The sequence below is a fragment of the Etheostoma cragini genome, chromosome 11 (genome assembly GCF_013103735.1).
Source record: "Etheostoma cragini isolate CJK2018 chromosome 11, CSU_Ecrag_1.0, whole genome shotgun sequence".
NCBI classification, from domain to species: Eukaryota; Metazoa; Chordata; class Actinopteri; order Perciformes; family Percidae; genus Etheostoma; species Etheostoma cragini.
In genome coordinates, this window is record NC_048417.1 from 17,331,112 (window position 1) to 17,350,597 (window position 19,486).

At 39.6% G+C, this 19,486-nt stretch overlaps 2 protein-coding genes across 4 annotated transcripts in view; one reads left to right on the forward strand and one right to left on the reverse strand.

The window, feature by feature from the left end:
- tmem198a (transmembrane protein 198a) overlaps window positions 1-9,579 on the forward strand; it is a 40,702-nt gene extending 31,123 nt beyond the window's left edge. Inside the window, exons 7-8 of one of the 2 annotated variants that reach the window (XM_034885261.1) lie at window positions 159-343; window positions 9,559-9,579. In XM_034885261.1, coding sequence (XP_034741152.1) covers window positions 159-311 — 153 coding nt within the window. In that variant the 3' untranslated portion in view covers window positions 312-343; window positions 9,559-9,579. Of the gene's footprint in view, window positions 1-158; window positions 935-9,558 lie in introns of those variants that run through there. The other variant, XM_034885260.1, reaches the window with a different exon arrangement.
- desma (desmin a) lies at window positions 6,052-13,021 on the reverse strand. Of its 2 annotated transcripts, XM_034885258.1 has the most exons (11): window positions 12,342-13,021; window positions 10,245-10,305; window positions 10,016-10,111; window positions 8,985-9,146; window positions 8,477-8,602; window positions 8,249-8,359; window positions 7,808-7,917; window positions 7,551-7,597; window positions 6,847-6,938; window positions 6,612-6,650; window positions 6,052-6,170 (listed from the first exon to the last, which is right to left on the reverse strand). In XM_034885258.1, exons 1-11 carry the CDS (start codon window positions 12,920-12,922, stop codon window positions 6,129-6,131), a joined length of 1,467 nt encoding a protein of 488 aa, XP_034741149.1. In that variant the 5' UTR covers window positions 12,923-13,021; the 3' UTR covers window positions 6,052-6,128. The 2 variants fall into 2 exon arrangements, with proteins under 2 accessions (XP_034741149.1, XP_034741150.1); XM_034885259.1 differs by lacking the exon at window positions 6,612-6,650 and having other exon boundaries at window positions 12,342-12,922.
- Between the last annotated feature and the right edge of the window lie 6,465 nt (window positions 13,022-19,486).

The following is a 19,486-nucleotide window of genomic DNA, read 5'->3' on the forward strand; positions in this document are numbered from 1 at the left end:
TGCCTTCTCCCACCGCGACACATGTTTGTGGAGCTAAGTGTCACGATTTCGGTTTATTTTCCATACCGTTACAGCCCTATTACAGTACCATACATATTGTTCTTGTGCACTATACAGTATATTTCTAACCCAACTGTTTATCATCTGTCCATCCACAGAGCTACATCAGCAGTTTCAGGGACAGACAAACAGACAGACGAGCTTACTCCCACAGTCGAATGATAAGCCGCTCCCGGATGGCCGAACTTGACTACGACTGCGGCTCTCGAGTGCCCCTCACGGCTCCCAGCGGACCCCCAGTACGCATCTGAGACGGAGCAAGGCACACCCACACACACAACCTCAGACACAATCAAACAAGGCTACTTTAAACCTCATTGTCACAGTTAGGGATAGAAAACCTAGCCCTACTGTGCCAACGTAATCAACTGCCTACAGGAACTCAATATGTCCCCACACTGGTTTTCTCCTCTCAGACCTGTAAGAAGTTGTATTTATTTGGCCAGTTCGGTCATGTTTTGTTTTTTATGAATGTCAAGACACAAGAGGAGAGAATCTTCTTTTGGATGGAATAAAAACAGATTGTTTGGTCACATCTCAAACATGAGTCATTACAGACTATCTTTTCAACTTTAAACTTCTTACGTTACCAAACTGGTCTGGGAGACACTGGAAAAAATAGACCTGTCTGGTAGGGAGTTGATTGAAATATTTGATTTAAAGAATCTTCTGGTTGCTTCAAGCCATAAGATGTTTTCCCTCGGACTGCAGTGGAGGAAACCATCAAAACACAACACAGGAGCGCTTTATTATAAAAAAAAAAAAAAAATGCATTACCTTGCTTTAATGCAGTCAAGGTAGCACAGCCTTCAAAAAAACCTTCCACAATATTTAAGTTCAAGGGTTATTTTTTGGCATTTTAGGCCTGTATTTGATAGAAAAGCTTAGACATTTAACGGGAGAGAGGGGGGGAATGCAGCAAAGGTTGGAATCAAACATGCAGCCACTGCGGCGAGGACTGAGCCTCTGTACATGGGGTGCATGCTCTACCAGGTGGGCTACCCAGGTGCCCCCCAGTTTAAGGGTTATTAAGGAGGAAATGATTTGCTTAGAGGATTCCATTAAGAGCGCTCAGAGGAAAATTACAGAAGAACAACAACAAAACGACAGCTCTTCATTTTTCTTCACTGAAAGGTCATGTGTGAAGTACATGAAGTCAGGCAGATACAGTGAGGAAAATAAGTATTGGAACACCCTGCTATTTTGCAAGTTTTCCCACTTAGAAATCATGGAGGGGTCTGAAATTGTCATTGTAGGTGCATGTTCACTGTGAGAGACATAATCTTTAAAAGAAATTACAGAAATTACAATGTATGATTTTTTAACTATTTATTTGTATGATACAGCTGCAAATAAGTATTTGAACACCTGTCTATCAGCTAGATTTCTGACCCTCAAAGACCTGTTAGTCTCCAGACCTAAACCCAATAGAGAATCTTTGGAAGGAGCTCAAACTCCATGTTTCTCAGCGACAGCCCAGAAACCTGACTGATCTAGAGAAGATCTGTGTGGAGGAGTGGGCCAAAATCCCTTCTGCAGTGTGTCAAACCTGGTGAAAAACTACAGGAAATGATTGACTTCTGGAACTGCAAACAAAGGCTACTGCACCAAATATTAACATTGATTTTCTCAGGTGGTCAAATACTTATTTGCAGTTGTATCATACAAATAAATAGTTAAAAAAATCATACATTACGATTTCGGGATTTAGTTTTTTAGATTATGTCTCACAGTGGACATGCACCTACGATGACAATTTCAGACCCCTCCATGATTTCTAAGTGGGAGAACTGGCAAAATAGCAGGGTGTTCAAATACTTAATTTCCCCACTGTATCTTCACTGATACCCTGTCAATCCAGACATGGCAGCACAAGAATTCTGCTGCTTTAAAAAGAAGAAAAACTGGCTACTTTTAGGGCTGAATTATTTTGTTATTTCACCCATGAACCCTCCATGTGTCATTGCCTACACTGGTGCCATTTTCCAAGCGGAATCTCACAACTCTCCTTTTGCCCTCCATCACCAGCTGTTTACTACACAAATCTGAGCAGGGGACACATCTGTACCTCCTCTCTTCTGTCCCCTATCCACTGAATTTAAAACATTTTTTTAAGCTGCTGTATGTCATTTTCTTTGTTGACATGTTTTAAAGTGCTCTCTTGTCCCTTTTGCTATTCTTACTCTAAAATAAATCTTATATTTGACAGTTATTTGTCTAACTATGCTGTTAAGGCACAAAGGCAATACATTGCTATCTGATACTGGTCATACATGGCAGAGCTAAATACAGTGTGTTTGTAAGTGGAGTGGACACTGGAGCCCTGTGGCAAGGGATGGACTGCACCAAATTTTGGCAAAGGAGAGGGGGTTTCATTGTAATGTATGTAAAATATGCTGTATTGTTTTTTGTCTTTTTTGCCAATGTACTGGTCCGATTAAAGATGTGACTCTTATAGTTTGGATGCAGTGTTAAAGGATGAGAAGGAGAGGGAGGAAGATAATCTCCTGTAAATGATAAGACAGTGAAAAGATTAACTCATTTGCAAATGGTGCCCTCTAATGTTTACTACTGGACCTTTATTTTCCTAGACTGTTTATGTGTGCATATGTTTGTGTGTTACACACATCTGCATATGAGTTGAACATTGATATTGTTGTACTGAACATCCAGAGAGGGGGAGGGAGTAAGATTTGTACACAAAGGAACTGTTTTTTGTTTTATTTGAACCTCTTTGAAATTGACAATAAACACCCAAATTACCAATCTTACAATTCCCACATTCAAATTGGGTTTTATCTCAATTTTTGGAGATTTGACGTTGAGGTGTAGATGAACAAAAACATTCCACGGTACTGTACTTAAGATGGGATGTGACAGGCTTAGCACTAGAGGACCAATCATTACCACCTTAACCCATACTGCATGAGAATCCTTGTGTAACTGTTTCCAATGTGTCAGTATTTTTCCCTGTAGTGTTTCCCTGTTGTCATGTGAAAACCTCAGATGTCCAGTCATAGTTTGTTGGTCCCAGGCGGCACAAAACACAATCCACATTGACTAAAACCAAGTACAAACTCTTCGTTTCTTTAGTCTTCTCCTTTTCTCTTCTCTTCTCGCCACGCTGTCCAGGTAAAGGGCTTTGAGAAGACAATTTCCCTCCTTTCGGTATACGTTATGCTAAGTCATCTTCTAATGTACTGTATCATTGTTATCATTGTACCAATCATGTTTTGCAGTAGTGGATGTTAAAGTGTTATTTGGGCTTTTGCTTACGCTTTAGTCCGGTTTGGGTCTTCTTTTAAGGTTTTATGGTCAAGCACTTTTAACATCACAAATTTACAAAATGGTAATTTGAAACATAACTGGCCCTATTCTTGTGTTTGGGGACAACAAGAACTATTAAATAATTAAATGGTCAGTTCTTTTTATTAGGTTTTTTCATTTTTGTTTTCATTATTTTTTGTGATTGCCTGTCACTGCTGAATATATGTGAGGAAACACTTGTAGATATTGAACTGTAAATGATTCTAAAATGTACAAACATTTTCTTTTATTTTCATGTTTACACCATGATCACTTATGTCATTTATCCATCTGATTATCAGACCTGTTTTATATTGCGTTACTACGTTAATTGGTTTTATTTGGCTGGGTGCGGGCAGCGCTACTATCATTCTCATCCTGCGGTTTCAACATGTAACGTTGCAAATCAGCAAACAAACTGAGCCGTGACTCTGACTATCAGCTACCTTCAGTAATTCATTAGTTGCTCCAAGTTTGTATAAGAGGCGACAATTAATTTTCCTTCCACGCTGTTTAAATGTGTAAAAAATCGCATTATTATAATTATTATTATTATTACTATTATTATTGATAGCATGAATTTATATGGACCTAAAATATGATAAACATTGTGGTTCTACAATCTAATTGTCTTGTTTGTCTCTACTGTTCCTAAATAGTGATATATATATATAAATATATATATATATATATATATATATACACACATTTGACGTTAACAGTGACAGTTCAGAGAACAAAATAAGGTATATTCGGCCAGTGATACTACAGCAAGAGTTTGTCAGAGAGCATTGACAAGTTTATTATTGTAAAATGTCTCGCTCAATATGTATGTTGGTTAAATTTTTTTTAAATAAATCTGAGGGAATTCCTTTTAATATTGTTTATTTTTGGTGTTTGTTCATTTGAAAATATATATATTGTGTACATGTCAGGTTATACAGTATATTCTTATTTATGCAATACTTCTCACTGCCCTGCAGTCTACGCCCTTTAGCTACGATACAGAAACTATGAAGGACACATGGAAAAACTAAGGATCTAGTCAACAGGTTGAGTCCATCTTTAAGATGTCTCTCTTCTACTAGGATTTCAAAAATCCATTGCAATTTCATAATAAACTACAATAAAGCAGTTATGAAACACGGTAGGGAAGTTCTGGTATGCCTTGTTGTACACTGTCATGAACAGAAAAAGAAAAAAGCTTTACGCAGCTCAAAAAGTACCTTCGGAGTTTAACTGTCTTCATTGAAGAGGAACAGGCAGCCTTTTTTGGGGGGGGGGGGGGGGAACTGTTGCCATTGGCAGCAGTTGTGAGAAAAACAGTGAAGGAGACAGAAAGTTCTGATTCTGCAAAAGCAGTGAAATGACTGTCTCTCACTTACTGTCTTTCTTTCTGTGTTTATTTCTTGTTCTGCCTAATTATCCCTAAATCTTCCTCGTCTCTTTTTGTGTCTCTGAATAACGTTTTCATTACATGTGTACCCTCTCTCTTTCATGTTTTCTCCCCGTACCACCCTCCCGGTTTTGCTTTCTTCATGCATGCTTGTTGATTGCCTGCCTTCACTGTCTTTTCTCTCTCCTCCTCCACTCCCTTTTTAATCTCTGCTGACATTTTCAGTCCAACGACAACAGACACAAACCACACAGACTATGTAATTCTTGATGCTATGCTAATCTTCTTTCCGCTGGCAACAAAGCACAACCGAGGCCAGCTCATTAACAAGCCATTGTTCACTTTTCCCTGCACTGTGTTCAGTCCTGTTACTGATAATTTCAACAGCAAAACAGCATTCCATTTGCTTTATAAAAGTGAATTAAATGTCAACAAAAGGAAGAGGCTCGTATGATTTTAGAAAGCTAACAGCCCATGTAAGAGGATGAATGCAGTGGGTTAGAAATAGTTCATAAAGAAACCAATGAAAATCCATGTTGTGGTCTATCTAAGGAATGCTAATTAGAAAAATTCAAAAAGGAAATTGTCTTACACGATACATGTGCTATGCACAGACACATTTTTCTCTTCTTACAACATCTTTGAAAAAGTGGCTGACTCAAGTGACAAACTATGATAACAAATCTTTTTATTTGAGTTTTTTGGCCACAGTGAAACAACATTTCATGGTCACCCAGACTCATTCAATCAAACACCCAGCACATGAGTTCAAACTTCAAACATGACTGAGTTCCTTTTTCATTAGATGTTTGTGTTTCTGACATATCACTTCCTTAAATCAGTTACACAAATAAAAGCCCTTCTTAACCAAGTCATACACTTTTACATTCGCACAGAAAGACTTGGAATATGTGCAGTGAAAAGTACCGTTCCAATATTGCTTTAGACTAACGTGTTTCAGGCCCGTTGATCTTTTTTGCACCTTGCAAACTTCCCTGTAAATACTAGACCAGTACACCTACTCAAGGCCTTGATTTTACTCATTTGAATTATTTTTTGCAAACAAGATATGACAAGTTCAGGTGTTTTTGAGAGAAGGAAAGTAACAAGAATACATTCCTGGAATGACCTTTATTTAAAACCAGGCCAAAGGCAGTGCATTGGGCCTCCATACTGCATCTATCCTGTTTATGATGTATACACTACATTGTCTAAAGATGTATTGTTGTATGTATGTATGTACATGGTCAGCAATATGTCTCTAAAAAGGGTCAGCTTATAAATTGTGGTAGTAAAATGTCCATTTTTGTTCTATTTGTTGTATTCATTTATCACATGTAGTGTTTCTAACACCGCCTCCTCCGATTTACATGATGTCTTGCTGATGCTGTGTGGACTCGCTAACAACCTGAAGAGGAGAGAAGGAGGAAAAAACATGAATTATCTCTGTTGAGGACTGCAGAGTGTTGCAAATAATAGAGTGAGAGTATTTCACAGCAACAGTGAACAGTGTTTGGAGTAAAATGCTATGCAGCGGGACACAAAGGTCACTGACAGTAAAGTTGCCTTACAGAAGCCGCTGTGGAGGATTCACGTTTCCTTAAAAGTGTCTATACAGGGTTGATGCAAACTACAAGATTTGAGTCAACAGTTATAAACTACAGATGTTTTTCTTTTGCAGCTACGACTACAATATGTAGGTTGCTTTCTACTCTCTGCATAATCTATGCTGTCCCGGCCACATGCTAACTTCAGCCTATTTTAGCCACAGATCCGAAATCTGGTAGTTTGCTTCAACCCACAGTGAACAGATGATAAAAAGTAGGTGGGACATAGGAGCCAGACTTACAGACTGGGCGTTAGTGCCCTGGCTCAAAGAATAATTCATCTGGATAAGAATATAACAAATGAAAATCATTCAGTTAAAGAATAATTAATGTTATCTCTTAACAGCTCAAATAAATAAATGCACAAATTACATCACAGTGTATAGGGCTATGGGTGTGTCGAGGCTGAAAAGTATGCTGAATGTTTTGTAAATGTACAATATATCTACTATACATAGGGTGTTTCTGTGCTCAAACCTCTCCATCGCGAGTCTCAATGGTCTTGATAAGAACAGTCTTTTTGGAGTGAACCTCTGAGGAGCGCTGCTGCTGGGACTCCGGACTCGTCTCTGTAACAACATATTCAGACAGCTCTTACACTACTTCATAAAGCCAAACAATAAGCACAAAGTAAATTCCGTTGGAAGACACTATGTATACAATAATATGCTCTAACTAATTTGGCTTTGAACAACATAATGACTCGCCTTGCACATGAATGGGACAGTCTTGAAATGAGGTAGATGAGCTAGTATGACAGTGTCACTTAAATATCACAAAGATCAATGAATTGTGGCTGCACCTAACACATCATCTTTAATTACTGTTCACTGTTTTCATTTAACAAGCCACAAAGTGGTGCCAGTGAATCTATTGGCAGAGATTAATTGCACATTTGAACGATTCAATACATCAGGCAAATGGGCTAAGTTGTGTGATTATTGATGTTTGGCTTGTTGAGTTTTGCCCATGTGCATCACAAAGCCATGAAGGTTTTGTCATATATTGCCACATAGTGGTTGGAATTTATCACTGCAGGTATGCTTCAAAATAGCACCTACCATATACAGTCACAAGCTATGATTAGACTTTTTTTATCCCTTCATTGACTCATCTGGACTGTAAAATGGATTGCATGGGTATTTCTGTGTGAAGGGAAGAATATGTACTGTTGCTCCTACCTCTGAATCCAATAGAGGAATAAGCAGACTGGACAGGCACAGTGATCCTGCAAAAAGGAGAAGTATTACATTCAGCATTAGCCTACAAGCTGGTAACAGGGGAGAAAGACTTAAATACAAATTAAACACCTCAATGAAAAAATTCAAGTTATGATAGCCAGCTTGAAAGAAAACTTATTTAACTTCTCCTACATCTATTGGTGAACAGCACACACACACACACACACACACACACACACACACACACACACACACACCTGCTCTCCTCTCCTTCCAGCAGCTTGCGGTAGGTGGCGATTTCAATGTCAAGGGCCATCTTCACATTAAGGAGGTCCTGGTACTCCCTCAGGTGACGAGCCATATCATCCTTTAAATCAGTTTATAAAAAGTTGTACAATCTGCTCAAATAAACTTCACACCAAGCACAAACTAAACAAAACATCTTATATATAGTATATATATATATAGGTGTAATAGATGTAGACTCACAAACACAGGCAGTTCCCATAGGAGGATTCAGTGGCTCTCAAGTTGGTTGTCAATTTGTTTTAATAATCAATGATTCAGTGGCTAAATCTAAAAGTTCTAGTTAATGATTATCATCGTAGTGAAAAGAAACCTGAATTCTGCACCAGCTTGATGCAGCCTTCTATATCCTGGTGGATTCTTGGAGTGAAGAGTGTAACATCACTAATTACCTTCATCTTATTAATGTCTTCCTCCAATCGTGAGATAGTATCCTGGTAACCAGAAGCCTCCCGGGTCATGCGATCTTCCATGTCTCTCATCTGGCGCAGCAGAGACTCATTCTACAGGGAAACAGAGACATGAGGTTAGAAGTGGAACGCAGTGGTCACACACAGAATGAAAGTGATAGAAAGACGCAGATAAGGGCGGTGTGTCCTGATGTTGCGGTCAATACTCACAGTGCCCTTGAGTGAGTCAATCTCACAGGTGTAGGACTGGATCTGGTGCCTGTACTCCATACTCTCCTGCTTGGCGTTACGCAGTGCATCATTGTTCTTATTCACAGCCTGGCTCAGGTCAGACACCTGAGGAGAGAGGGGATTAGGTTTTAGCTGCTGAAGGAGACTATCTGTGTGTGTATGTGTGTGGGAATGTATTACTCATGTTGTGGCGACATAAATCTGCCTACCATCTGGGAACAAAACATAATATAACGATTATCACATATTTATTGTGACATAAATCATTACATTTTAGGATGAAGACTTGGTTTAAGGCTAGGTTAAGGTTTAGGTTAGGTTTGGGTTAAGACAGAGTGCCTGGGTTGGGCTCTATGTAGGGGTACAGGCATAAGGGGACCCTATATGAGGTAGAACATTTGAAAAAAATGGTGTGTGTGTGTGTGTGTGTGTGTGTGTGTGTGTGTGTGTGTGTGTGTGTGTGTGTGTGTGTGTGCTCCCGTCCTACCTTGGACTTGTACCATTCTTCAGCCTCTGCGATGTTCTTGGCAGCGATGCCCTCATACTGCACGCGGATGTCCCTCAGTGCAGCAGTAAGGTCGGGTTTAGACATGTCCATCTGGACCTGCACCTGAGTTTCCTGCATCTGACCCTGCAACTCACGGATCTCCTGCAAGGTGACAGTAGGACAAGAAATAAAAATATTTTAAACAAAAAAAACAACTTTCATGGCGAGATGCTAAGTTCTCATCTACATTAATAACTGATGTCAGAAAAATCACAACACTATACTTATCATGTTGACATTGGAGCTCATTAAAGGGGAGAGTTCAAACATAAATCAATAAAACCAGGGTAGGACATTCTACATCAATGACATTTACATATTAATACTGGGGAAATATGAAATGTCAAACCACAAAGTTGCACAGTATGCTTAGTAAAACATATTGTCAAAAAATCCAGAATAGCACAAGACAAGTCTGGTCTAACCAAAATATATAAATAGCTTTGCATCTGTTCAAATGCACACATTCTTTCTCCTTCTGTCCCCCTCACACACACACACACACACACACACACACACACACACACACGCACAACAGCTGACATGCTCTTTCTACCAATCGGCAGTTTAGCATTTCTAAGAGGTCAAAGTTGAGGCAGCGATGACAAAATGAGAGGAAGGGACCTCAACTGTGCTGGCATGTGTGCGAGTGTGTAGCTTGGTATGTCCTGTGATGTCTTTGGGTAAATGTGCAGAAATGTATCTGTTGCACTTATTGCAGTTGCTTTGCATAAGACCTGCCCAAATTGTGTACATGAAGGATTGTGTAAATGTGCATAATGTTTTAACATCAGTGGGTGTGATAAAGTGTGACCTTTTGGAGATATATCTAATGTGGCAGTGTAGCCTCACACAGGGTTGTCACATGATACAGTGCAGAACATCCTATTGACATACATAGTACAAAGCTAAAGTGTAGGTGTCCGGTTGCAGGTAGCCGACCGACATAATTTAAAGACATGTCAACAGACCTCTTCATGGATCTTCTTAAGGAAGGCAATCTCCTCTTGCAGGCTCTCAATGCGTCTCTCCAGGTCCAGCCTGGCCAGAGTGGCATTGTCAACATCCTGGATACAAACACAGAAATTATGAGTATAACTAATGGAAAAAGTTAAAACGTTCTTAATGATTTGAGGATAAAACGAGATATACTGAGATAAACTAAGATATGGTGTGATCTCATGGAAATAGAAGACGTACAGCTCTGAAGGCAGAAAGGTTGTTCTCAGCCTCTTCCTTTTGGTGGATCTCCTCTTGCAGTCTGTAGAGAGTATAAAAAAAATGGTAAAAATGTAAGTGAATAAAAACACAACTGTGTTGGAGAGCATGACTTCTTCCCCAGGGACCAATTACTACACAGACAAAGTTACCACCTCTCCTTCCTCCAGTATTCTGATCTCTGTTCTTTTCTACTTACGTGAAAAACTGACTAGAGACTAGACAATGACACATCATGGTCTAACTTTAACACACACACACACACACATATGTGCACAGGCTGTTTGACTCCTAAAGCTGTGGGTCAGTGGGAAAGTAACAGTAGTCTGTCCTTGGCTGGTGCTGTTTTCCAGAATTATCATGTATGTAAAAGTTGTGTGTGTGTGTTTGTGTTTGTGTTTGTGTGTGTGTATGTGTGTGTGTGTGTGTGTGGGAAATACATTTTACTTTCCACTCTGCTTTTTGAAGTTTCAGCAAAAGAGCCTTGCAAAGATATTTTTCTTAGATAAATGTGTTTTTACATTATATAATGTACTGTAGTTGCTGATACTATCTCTGAATTATACAGACATTCTGTGTGTGTGTGTTTGTGTGTGTGTATGTTTGTGTGTGTGTATGTGTGTGTGTGTGTGTGTGTGTGTGTGTGTATGTGTATGTGTGTGTGTGTGTGTGTGTGTGAGTGTGAGTGAGCGTGCGTGCATTGTAACTGTTGGCAGGCAGGAGGTCTCTGTGTGTATTTTGATCTCAGTGGGAGCAGCAGGTGCTTTGACAAGCTTCACTCAATGCTGCAGGCAACAATTTAAAAATGGCTGATGGAAAGAAAGTGAATTGTGAAATGTGCTTTGTGTGAATTGGATGTTCTGTGTGTGCGTACGTGTGTGTGTGTGCGCAAGTGTTTGTGTTTCTACATACCAGTACACTTAAATTTAAGTGATGTTGCCGTGACAGAAATACTAAATTCAAAGAGCTGACCTAGTAGCTACAAATAGACCATTCAGAGGTACGCCCACATCTCTCTCTCTCTCTCTCTCTCTCTCTCTCTCTCTCTCTCTCTCTCTCTCTCTCTGTAATACACACACACAAGTATAGTTTATTTGAAGAACTGTCATTTGAATTTTAACAATTTGTTCTCTTCTCTTTACTCTCACAAACATGACCGTCTGTGTGTGTTCATTTTATTTATTTTTCAAGTCTTCTTTTCTTTTAGTCCTGTTAAAAATGTCTGTCTGTCTGAATAACTCAGCTTTATTCCTATGAGCCTGTAAGTCTTTCTCTCTTTCCTACTATTTCTCTGCTATGTCTCTTGTGAACAAATTAAAAAAACACCTTTGTAGAAAGCTAGTGGACCATAACACTCATTGAAGTGAAGCCGTTCTCATATCTCTCCTTTGTTACTTTGCTGTTTGATTTTCTCCAGAACAGGAGAGACACCCTCTGGAAATGAATCCCTTGTCTTTGATGCTTTGCTTTTACTTCACCGTCTTAACTTTCTCCCTTCTCCGGCTTTCCATCCCCCCCTCCCACATTCTTTTCCAATTAACATCCAGCAAGAGTCTCCCTGTTTTTCTGATGTAGACAAGCAGTTGCCAACCTGGGGATCGAGACCCCCCAAGAGGTCGCAGAAAAAATCTGAAAGGTCATCAGATGATTGACATAAACAACGTAAAGTATTTCTGTTAAACAGATTTTTAGTTTGGTTTGGTTTTGGTCTTGTTTGAAGACCTTTCTCTAATAGTAAACCATTTTTTCAGAAATACCGAAGACTTTCATCACACGCAAACATCACTTTTTAGTTTCAACTACTCTTAACTCGTAGACATTTTTAACCTGTGACAAGTAAAAAACTGTGGCTTTGCTTTAAAGTCATAAGATAAAAAGTGCAGAGAACAAGTCCAAACTATTTAAATGGTGTTTATTTTTCTGGAACAGCTAACATCGGCCTTTTGCTCACTCTACTTTTCTGGAAAGTATTGTTAAACAATATCAACGCATTGGGTTTTTCATGTGCCTCCGTTTTCATAATTCATTGACACTCTTTAACATCAATCCCTCAACTCATTCTTCCATCCTCTAACTTACCTGAGCTTCAGTTTCTGCAGGTCATCAGCCAGGTTGTCTTTCTCCACCTCGACACGGGCGCGCTGGTTGGAGAGGGTCTCTATCTGCCTCCTCAGCTCCCTCATTTCCTCCTCGTACAAATCAGCCACGCGGCCGGGCCCCTCGCGGCCCCTCAGCTTCTCAATCTCCACTGTCAGCGTTGCATTCTGCTGCTCCAGGAAGCGCACCTTCTCGATGTAGCTGGCGAAGCGGTCATTGAGGTGCTGAAGCTCTGCCTTCTCGTTGGTCCTAGTGTTGAGGAAGTCTTGGTTCATGGCATCGGCCAGGTTGAAGTCGAGTTTTTCACCAGAATAGGTGCGCACTGCTGCAGAGGAGCCGTACCCTGCTCCACCAGCACCAGAGGACACACGGTAGCCGGAATAGGAGGGAATGCCGACGTTCTTGACCTCATAAACTCTGGAAGACATGTGGCTTGCAGAGGAGCTGCGGCCTCCTCCTCCAGATGAGAAGAGGGAGGACATCGGGGTTGACCCGATGCCGGAGCCGAAGGTGCGACGGTATGAGGAGGCCGACTGGGCCGAGGAGGAATAGGACTTGCTCATGGCTGGTTTACTGGATTGTGGTAGGATGGAGCGGCTTGAGGTGTTGAGACCCAACTGTCCCACTGGGCAACTGGGAGAGAAACGAAGTGAAGAACTGCCAGACACTGAGAGCAGCTATTTGTAGATTTACCACACCCACTCCCACCCCCACCCCTCCTCTCCGTCCGCCCTCTGTCTCCATTCACCCCGTCTCTGCTCCCACTACCCCCCACTCCCATGCTCTTCACTGTACCTCAACCCCATTTTCCTTTAATTAATCACTTTGCCAGCATTTTGAATCTAGGACCCAACGTGAAGAAAGTTCACCATTGACCTGTTTTGGAAGATGGGTCAAGATTAGGAAAACACAATGGAGATGCCAATCAAAGGTTAGAGGAGAAAGTTCCTCCATTCCTACCCAAGGTTACTTCAATCATCAACACTGTAACTGAGCATCAATGGGGCTTTTTTGGAGGGGCTACATTATAAGGGTACTTAAAAAGTGGTTTACTAAGCTGCTTATAATTGCCACACAAAGTACAATCTTGGATGACTTTTAGTTATGACTTTTGGGGAATTTATTTTGCCTCTGAAATCTGTTAAGTAAACTAAATCTAATTCTGTTGACTTCACAAATTGAATTTTAATTCAGTTGTTTCAACTATCTTACAGCTAAATGATTGCCATTCAGGCCTACGTGAATAAAAAAAGGCCTTACCTCTGTATCTCCTCCCCTTCTTCAGCCACTCATCTTTTCTTATTTCTCTACCCATGTCACTCCTGTTGCGAGCCCTCAATTCAGCTGTTCAAGGGGTCTGATTTCAACTGTTGGGAAGTGTGTGTGTGTCTATGTGTGTGTGTTTGTGTGCGTGTCTGCCTTTTTGGATGCTTGCATGATTAAGTGAGTAAGCATGTGTGGGTAAGTATCTGCAGTTGTTATATAGTATGGACTATAAGTACTATCTGTATACCACATGCAGAGGGAAGATAAATCATTGTGGAGCTACATTTTATATGTCAATTGACTAAAATAGATGACATTCCATTTTTTAAATCAGTTTTAAATAGCTTGTTTGAAATGGCATAGGGTTACTTCCTGTAATTTGTTGTATGCCAGTTTAATGGTGCAAAAATCAGAAAAAACTTTTAGCAGTGTCCTAATGCAGCATAGTAGGATGTAGGATTAGTCTTATTTTGACTTATTGCTCTACCAGTAGCTTTAGAGCTACAGTAGTTTACCCTTGGTTACAATATGTGTTTTAACCTTGGTCACATAAGGAGTAGTATGGTTTGAATGACAGAGCTGCTGCTGGGAAGGTCACGTATACTCTCCATTCTGTCATGAGTGCTCTCCACTGGATTCAAGTGGGTGAAAAAAGCTGTGCAGACCAGCAATACTCTATTTGCTAAATGCAGCGTTTGAACATTCAATACCATATATATTAGTTAGCAGTTTGTGTCTATATCCATCATGTTAATGTTAAGGGACTAAATAATTCTCCACCTGAAAGCAAACATACAGTCCCCATGAATTTAGCCATACAGTTTTTACCACCAGGTTACAGCTGAATTAATGGCATTATACCACCATATAAAGGTGTCATGACTACCATTAAAAAAAACAAAGTCTGTTTTAACTTACTTATTTTAAAATTACTTAATGTTTGATTTGCTTTACTAGTTAGATGTCATTTGGTGCTAGGTAGCTAGCATAACGTGGGGTAATTGTGGGCTGGAAACAAGGTTGAGCAGCTCAGACTTAACCCTAATAGAAAAAAACGTGGGTCTAAAGTAAAGCTCCATAGTTGCAGATCTGGATTTGTCCCTACATGCAACCTTTGTACATTCCATATTTAATTCAATGTTATATATTTTTAACATATATATTTTTTAAAGGGTTTGGGTTAAGCTGGCGGTAAGGTGAAGATGAGCCCCCAGGAAATTAATGTACTGTACCAAGTCCTCCCCATTGTAGCACTACAAGTTGTGTGTGAGTGTGTGTGTGTGTGTGTGTGTGTGAGTGTGTGCTGTTGCTCTATAACAGACATTGCTCATGGCAGACACCCAAAGCTGCACAGCTGAAATGAAGACCAGGCTTGCGTGGCATCTCTGCCCTGCCCTATGTCTTAGGACCTGGTGTGTGTGAATGCGTTGCTGGTAATGATGATGATAATGATAACGGCAATGATTACGACTCTCATTTTATAAAATGCTAAACATACCTCTGAAAGCTGAATAGAGGAATTAAACTGATTTTGCTTCCGACACACAGTTTCCCAGTTTTAGGTCCTACACACCCATGCAAGTGTTTTCAATTAATCTTGCTGATTGGCCCCCTTGTCATGTTAATCCTGCCTCATGTCACAAAACTATATGGACAAATAAAAATCATAACTGATTATAACTGATATGCCTGATTCAAAAAAACTAACAGTAGAGTAAGGGAGCTGTCAATTAAGCCTAGTTTGTCCAAAGTTGGACCATTGGCGTATTAAGGAAGCTTATGTGTTGTCATTCTAATTCAGATTTCTCTCTCAAGCTATCTACACAAAAGGTTCACGACAATTGCTACTGAAGCATTCAAATGTAATAGAAAATTCCAGTGTTCCAGTCAAGGAGGTTAAAATAATGAATAAACACATAATGCATATCAAAATGTTCAGAAACACTGGCTGACACAGCAAGTCACTTACAGTTTAAGGTTTTCTCTCTGTCATGTAAACACACACACACACAGCCACAAAGCTGTTTTGTTTGGTGTGTTTAAACTTAACACAAAAAGAGAACGGCTGGCGAAGGTAATGGTAAGACACAAGTGATCATGAACTGGTGCAAGTTAGCTCCAAGTGGTGAAAATTGTGCATCTGGCTGTGAGCTGAAAATCTTTTGCAGTAATTTGAGCAAATCGTTTGTGTTTCCCTGATGATGTAGAAAAACTTAGAAAAAGAGGTATATGTGTATGGGTATCCCATGTGTGTATGAGCTCTGTGTGGGTGGGGAGTTCGAGAAGAGGGGGGCTGGGGAGTTTGTGTGTGGTCGTGCGTGTATTTGCGTTTCACAGAGCGCCGTGGGTATGTTTGTCAGATGGTGGTGGTGTCAACTCTATTTTTAGCTTTCCTGTTTGTACTCTGTTGTCCAGACACTTTACCAAAGGATCATGGTTTAAAGACAAAGCCAGACACCATCAACCGAAATAAGCATAATGAGCCTGCTTTTACTGACTGTGTAAAAAAACAAATATATGGTAAATATAACTGAAGACAATCGAACTCTGACATCAAATGAATATTTTAAAAAAAAATGGATTTTTATTTATTTATTTTTTTACATCTTTTGAAATAAACCTTTTTTTTTTTTTTACTTTACGCTGCTGTGTCAAAACAATGTTTGTTTTTACAAATTAAGTGTGTTCCTTCTTATCAGATTGTCTTTCTGTCTTTTGTGGCTCTGGAAATCCAGACTTTAGAGACCTCTTGGACCCCTTCCAGAACTGTGACTTTGCGTGTACCAATGCCAAAGGCCCATGTGTTCCAGGTAAGATCCCTGAATAGACAAGGGTTCAGGTTCAATTAATTCAGGTCAAAAAGTTTCAGCTATGAGTTTTAGAGTCATATTTTAAAACTGTTGCTCCACACGATGTCCCATTCCAGTGCACTCATATGCTAGAAATGATGTGGGGGCTTTTCGATGCCACTGATGATGTGTTATGACCTGATATGAGCGTGATGTGACTTGACTGTAGAATATTCGGCTATGACGGGAGCATTCTTTAGGGAGTTTCCCAGTTGAAGGCTGCATCATTAGCACAGCACAGAAAATGAGATCCCTAGGCTACAGTGTGTGTGGGGCTAACAAACCCCACACACTGGAGCAATACTTGACCTGTAGCCTAGAAAAACACACACTGAAATTAGCATCCAGATCCCGGCACGGCTGTTAAAATACTTATCACACAGACACACACACACACACACAAAGTCTGGGAACATAGTAGTCATGTCAAGATTCTATTTTAAGAATACTGCAATATTGAAATATAAAAATATTAGCAGTAATTTCCCCATCTTTGCATTACAAAAAGCTAATAAAACCAATAGTGTTATCTACCACATATCTTTATTTGATTGCTTTGCCTTTACAAATACGACAGAATGAATTGGTCAGAGAGCATTTCATTTCAAATTATCATTCCACAATGAGATATAATCACTGCCATTCATCCTGTCTGGATTCATGTTTTACCACATTTTCTGTACTAAAATGACATTTATAGAGACAAACTTGTGAAAGTTCAATCTATTCTGTCAACTTTAGGGTGGGGTACTTGGAGTGGGGTGCGGGGCCTTCTGGCCTGTGGAATGCTAGGTCAGTCATGAGCCAAGTAGTGTGGATGACATAATGTTAAAATGGCGTGATGGGAAATTGTTTGTGGCTCTTTATTTAACCACCGGACATGCGAAACAAAGATATAGAGGCAATCTGCGTTTTAATAGCACAGACACCATTACAAAGACACAGCTATATGATTCTGTGTTAGGATGAATAAACAGGTATACAGTCCCAGTCTCAGTGTATATTAGACCTGGCAGCTGCAGAATGTGATAATAGTGGCGGTTTGATAGCAATAGTGAGAGAAATCAGAGTGAAAATTTGAGAAAATCCTATGATGTTTTATTGTGATTTAAATAGTATATATAGGTAAAGGCTGTTCAGCTGGTTTCATCCTTCATAAAGTCTAAATGCAAGTTGCCCAGCAACCAACCAAACATGCATAAACACATGCCAAAGAGTTGAGCTGTCGCACAAGAGTGACACATGGATGGACGGATGAGAGTAAAGGAGTGAGGATGACAGAGGATTAGCCATATAGGCAGTGTGTGTGTGTGTGTGTGTGTGTGTGTGTTTGTACATTGGTGACTGCATGCAACCATGTAACATGAAAACATCCTTATAGACATCTTTTAAGAGTAAACTTGTTCCAGATCTATTTTAGGTCTATCTTAGGAGAGATATGATTTCAAAAGCCAGCGATAAACACAATGTGCCTGAAATAGCGAGCACTGCGTATCGAATCAAACCATGTGATTCATAAGTCATACTAGATGAAAAGCCTACATCCTGTTTTAGCACAGTCCAGTTGCAACAGACTTCAGTCAGTAAAATGAGCACTGTTTCAAGAGAGAACAATGCACAACTCAACATTCAGTACAAGTCAACTATAGTGATGAAGATTCCATGACATTATCAGATTGGACCCTGCCAAGGATAGGATCACTGTGTGAATCTCACGACCAAAGCCAAGAATCTCGTCTTTATTGGGCAGTCTGTCTGTACATCAGTTAGTTTGTTTATGTTAAAAAGCATGTGTGTTTTAAGTATTCTTTGGAAAGCTCCAGAGCTGAAACAGCTGTTTTTTTCTTTCCAATTGTATTTTTCATTAGTTTACATGTTCAGAGTTTCCTGGTGTTCTGCTATAATTAGTAATATTTTTAGTTCTTTTTTAGTCCTTTTAGTCATTCTCCCGAAAAGAGCGCTGTAAATGTGTGGCCATAGACTTCTTCACCTGTTACATCATACTGCTCCCAGCATTACAACAGGCTGAATCCACATAGTGTACCCAGGACTTTAAATAAAGAAATTCAATTTCACAAAGAGCGCTATCATGTAAATACAAATTGCTATTATTATTATTATTAGTAGCAGTAGCAGTGGTAGTAGTAGTAGTAGTAGTAGTAGCAATAGTAGTAGTAGTAGTAGTATTGTATCCTCCTAAAATCCATAACCGAATGGAGAACAAACCCAGCTCAATAATCAACTAATTTGGTTCAACATGTGTATACGTATGTATATGGGCTACCTTCAAATCATATCAATAAATAATTTAAAAATATGCAAAACTAGAACAATATTTTTCTGTGAAATCTGGAACAGCTTAGAGCAATGACATTTTTGTCGGCCTTTGTGTCACTTTTTCTGTCATATTCAGTCAGTCTACATGCAAGTAGACATTTCAATTTATTATTGAGGGTTTTATGAATATATATTCAGTATGATCCAGCATGGTAGTGCAGTAGGATTTCTGTTTGTGTTTTGATCGACACAAGAGGGAGCAAGTGGCCAACTAGACAACATGAACTGCTGTGACACCACTTCCTCACTGTGGCTCTTTGCCATATTCAGTGATAAATAAGATAAATAATAAAAGAATGGCTTAATAAGTTTAATCCTTTCTAAAATGCTAGATTGAGAGTCAAATAACTATCTATGATAGATCTATGATCTATGACAAAGAAAGCATTTTTTTGAACACCCAAGTTATCACAGTTGTCAGGACACTGGGAATGTCATAACAGAGGCAGTTTAGTTTCCACATATTGGATTGTGGTGCACTCACTGTGGTCTTACTTTACCTGGGCTCAGTTCTGCAAGGCCTCTAGGCATAGTTCTATGAGATATAAATCGTATTCCCATCCTTCCTTCCAGTAATCGGATGGAGAGCATAACACAAATGTAACACTGTGCAGCACATTTTAGTTTCATCACCAAATAAACACCAAGTTCCTTGTCCTTTGCACAAGCCGTGAT

Coding starts and splice junctions, on each gene's coding strand:
- desma (XM_034885258.1), bottom strand. CDS start 12,922: ATGAGCAAGTCCTATTCCTCCTCGGCCCAGTCGGCCTCCTCATACCGT. Junction 8,603..8,984: donor AAGAATGGTACAAGTCCAAG/GTAGGACGGGAG, acceptor CTCTCTCCTCAG/GTGTCTGACCTGAGCCAGGC. Junction 7,598..7,807: donor CTGGAAGGAGAGGAGAGCAG/GTGTGTGTGTGT, acceptor TCCTTTTTGCAG/GATCACTGTGCCTGTCCAGT.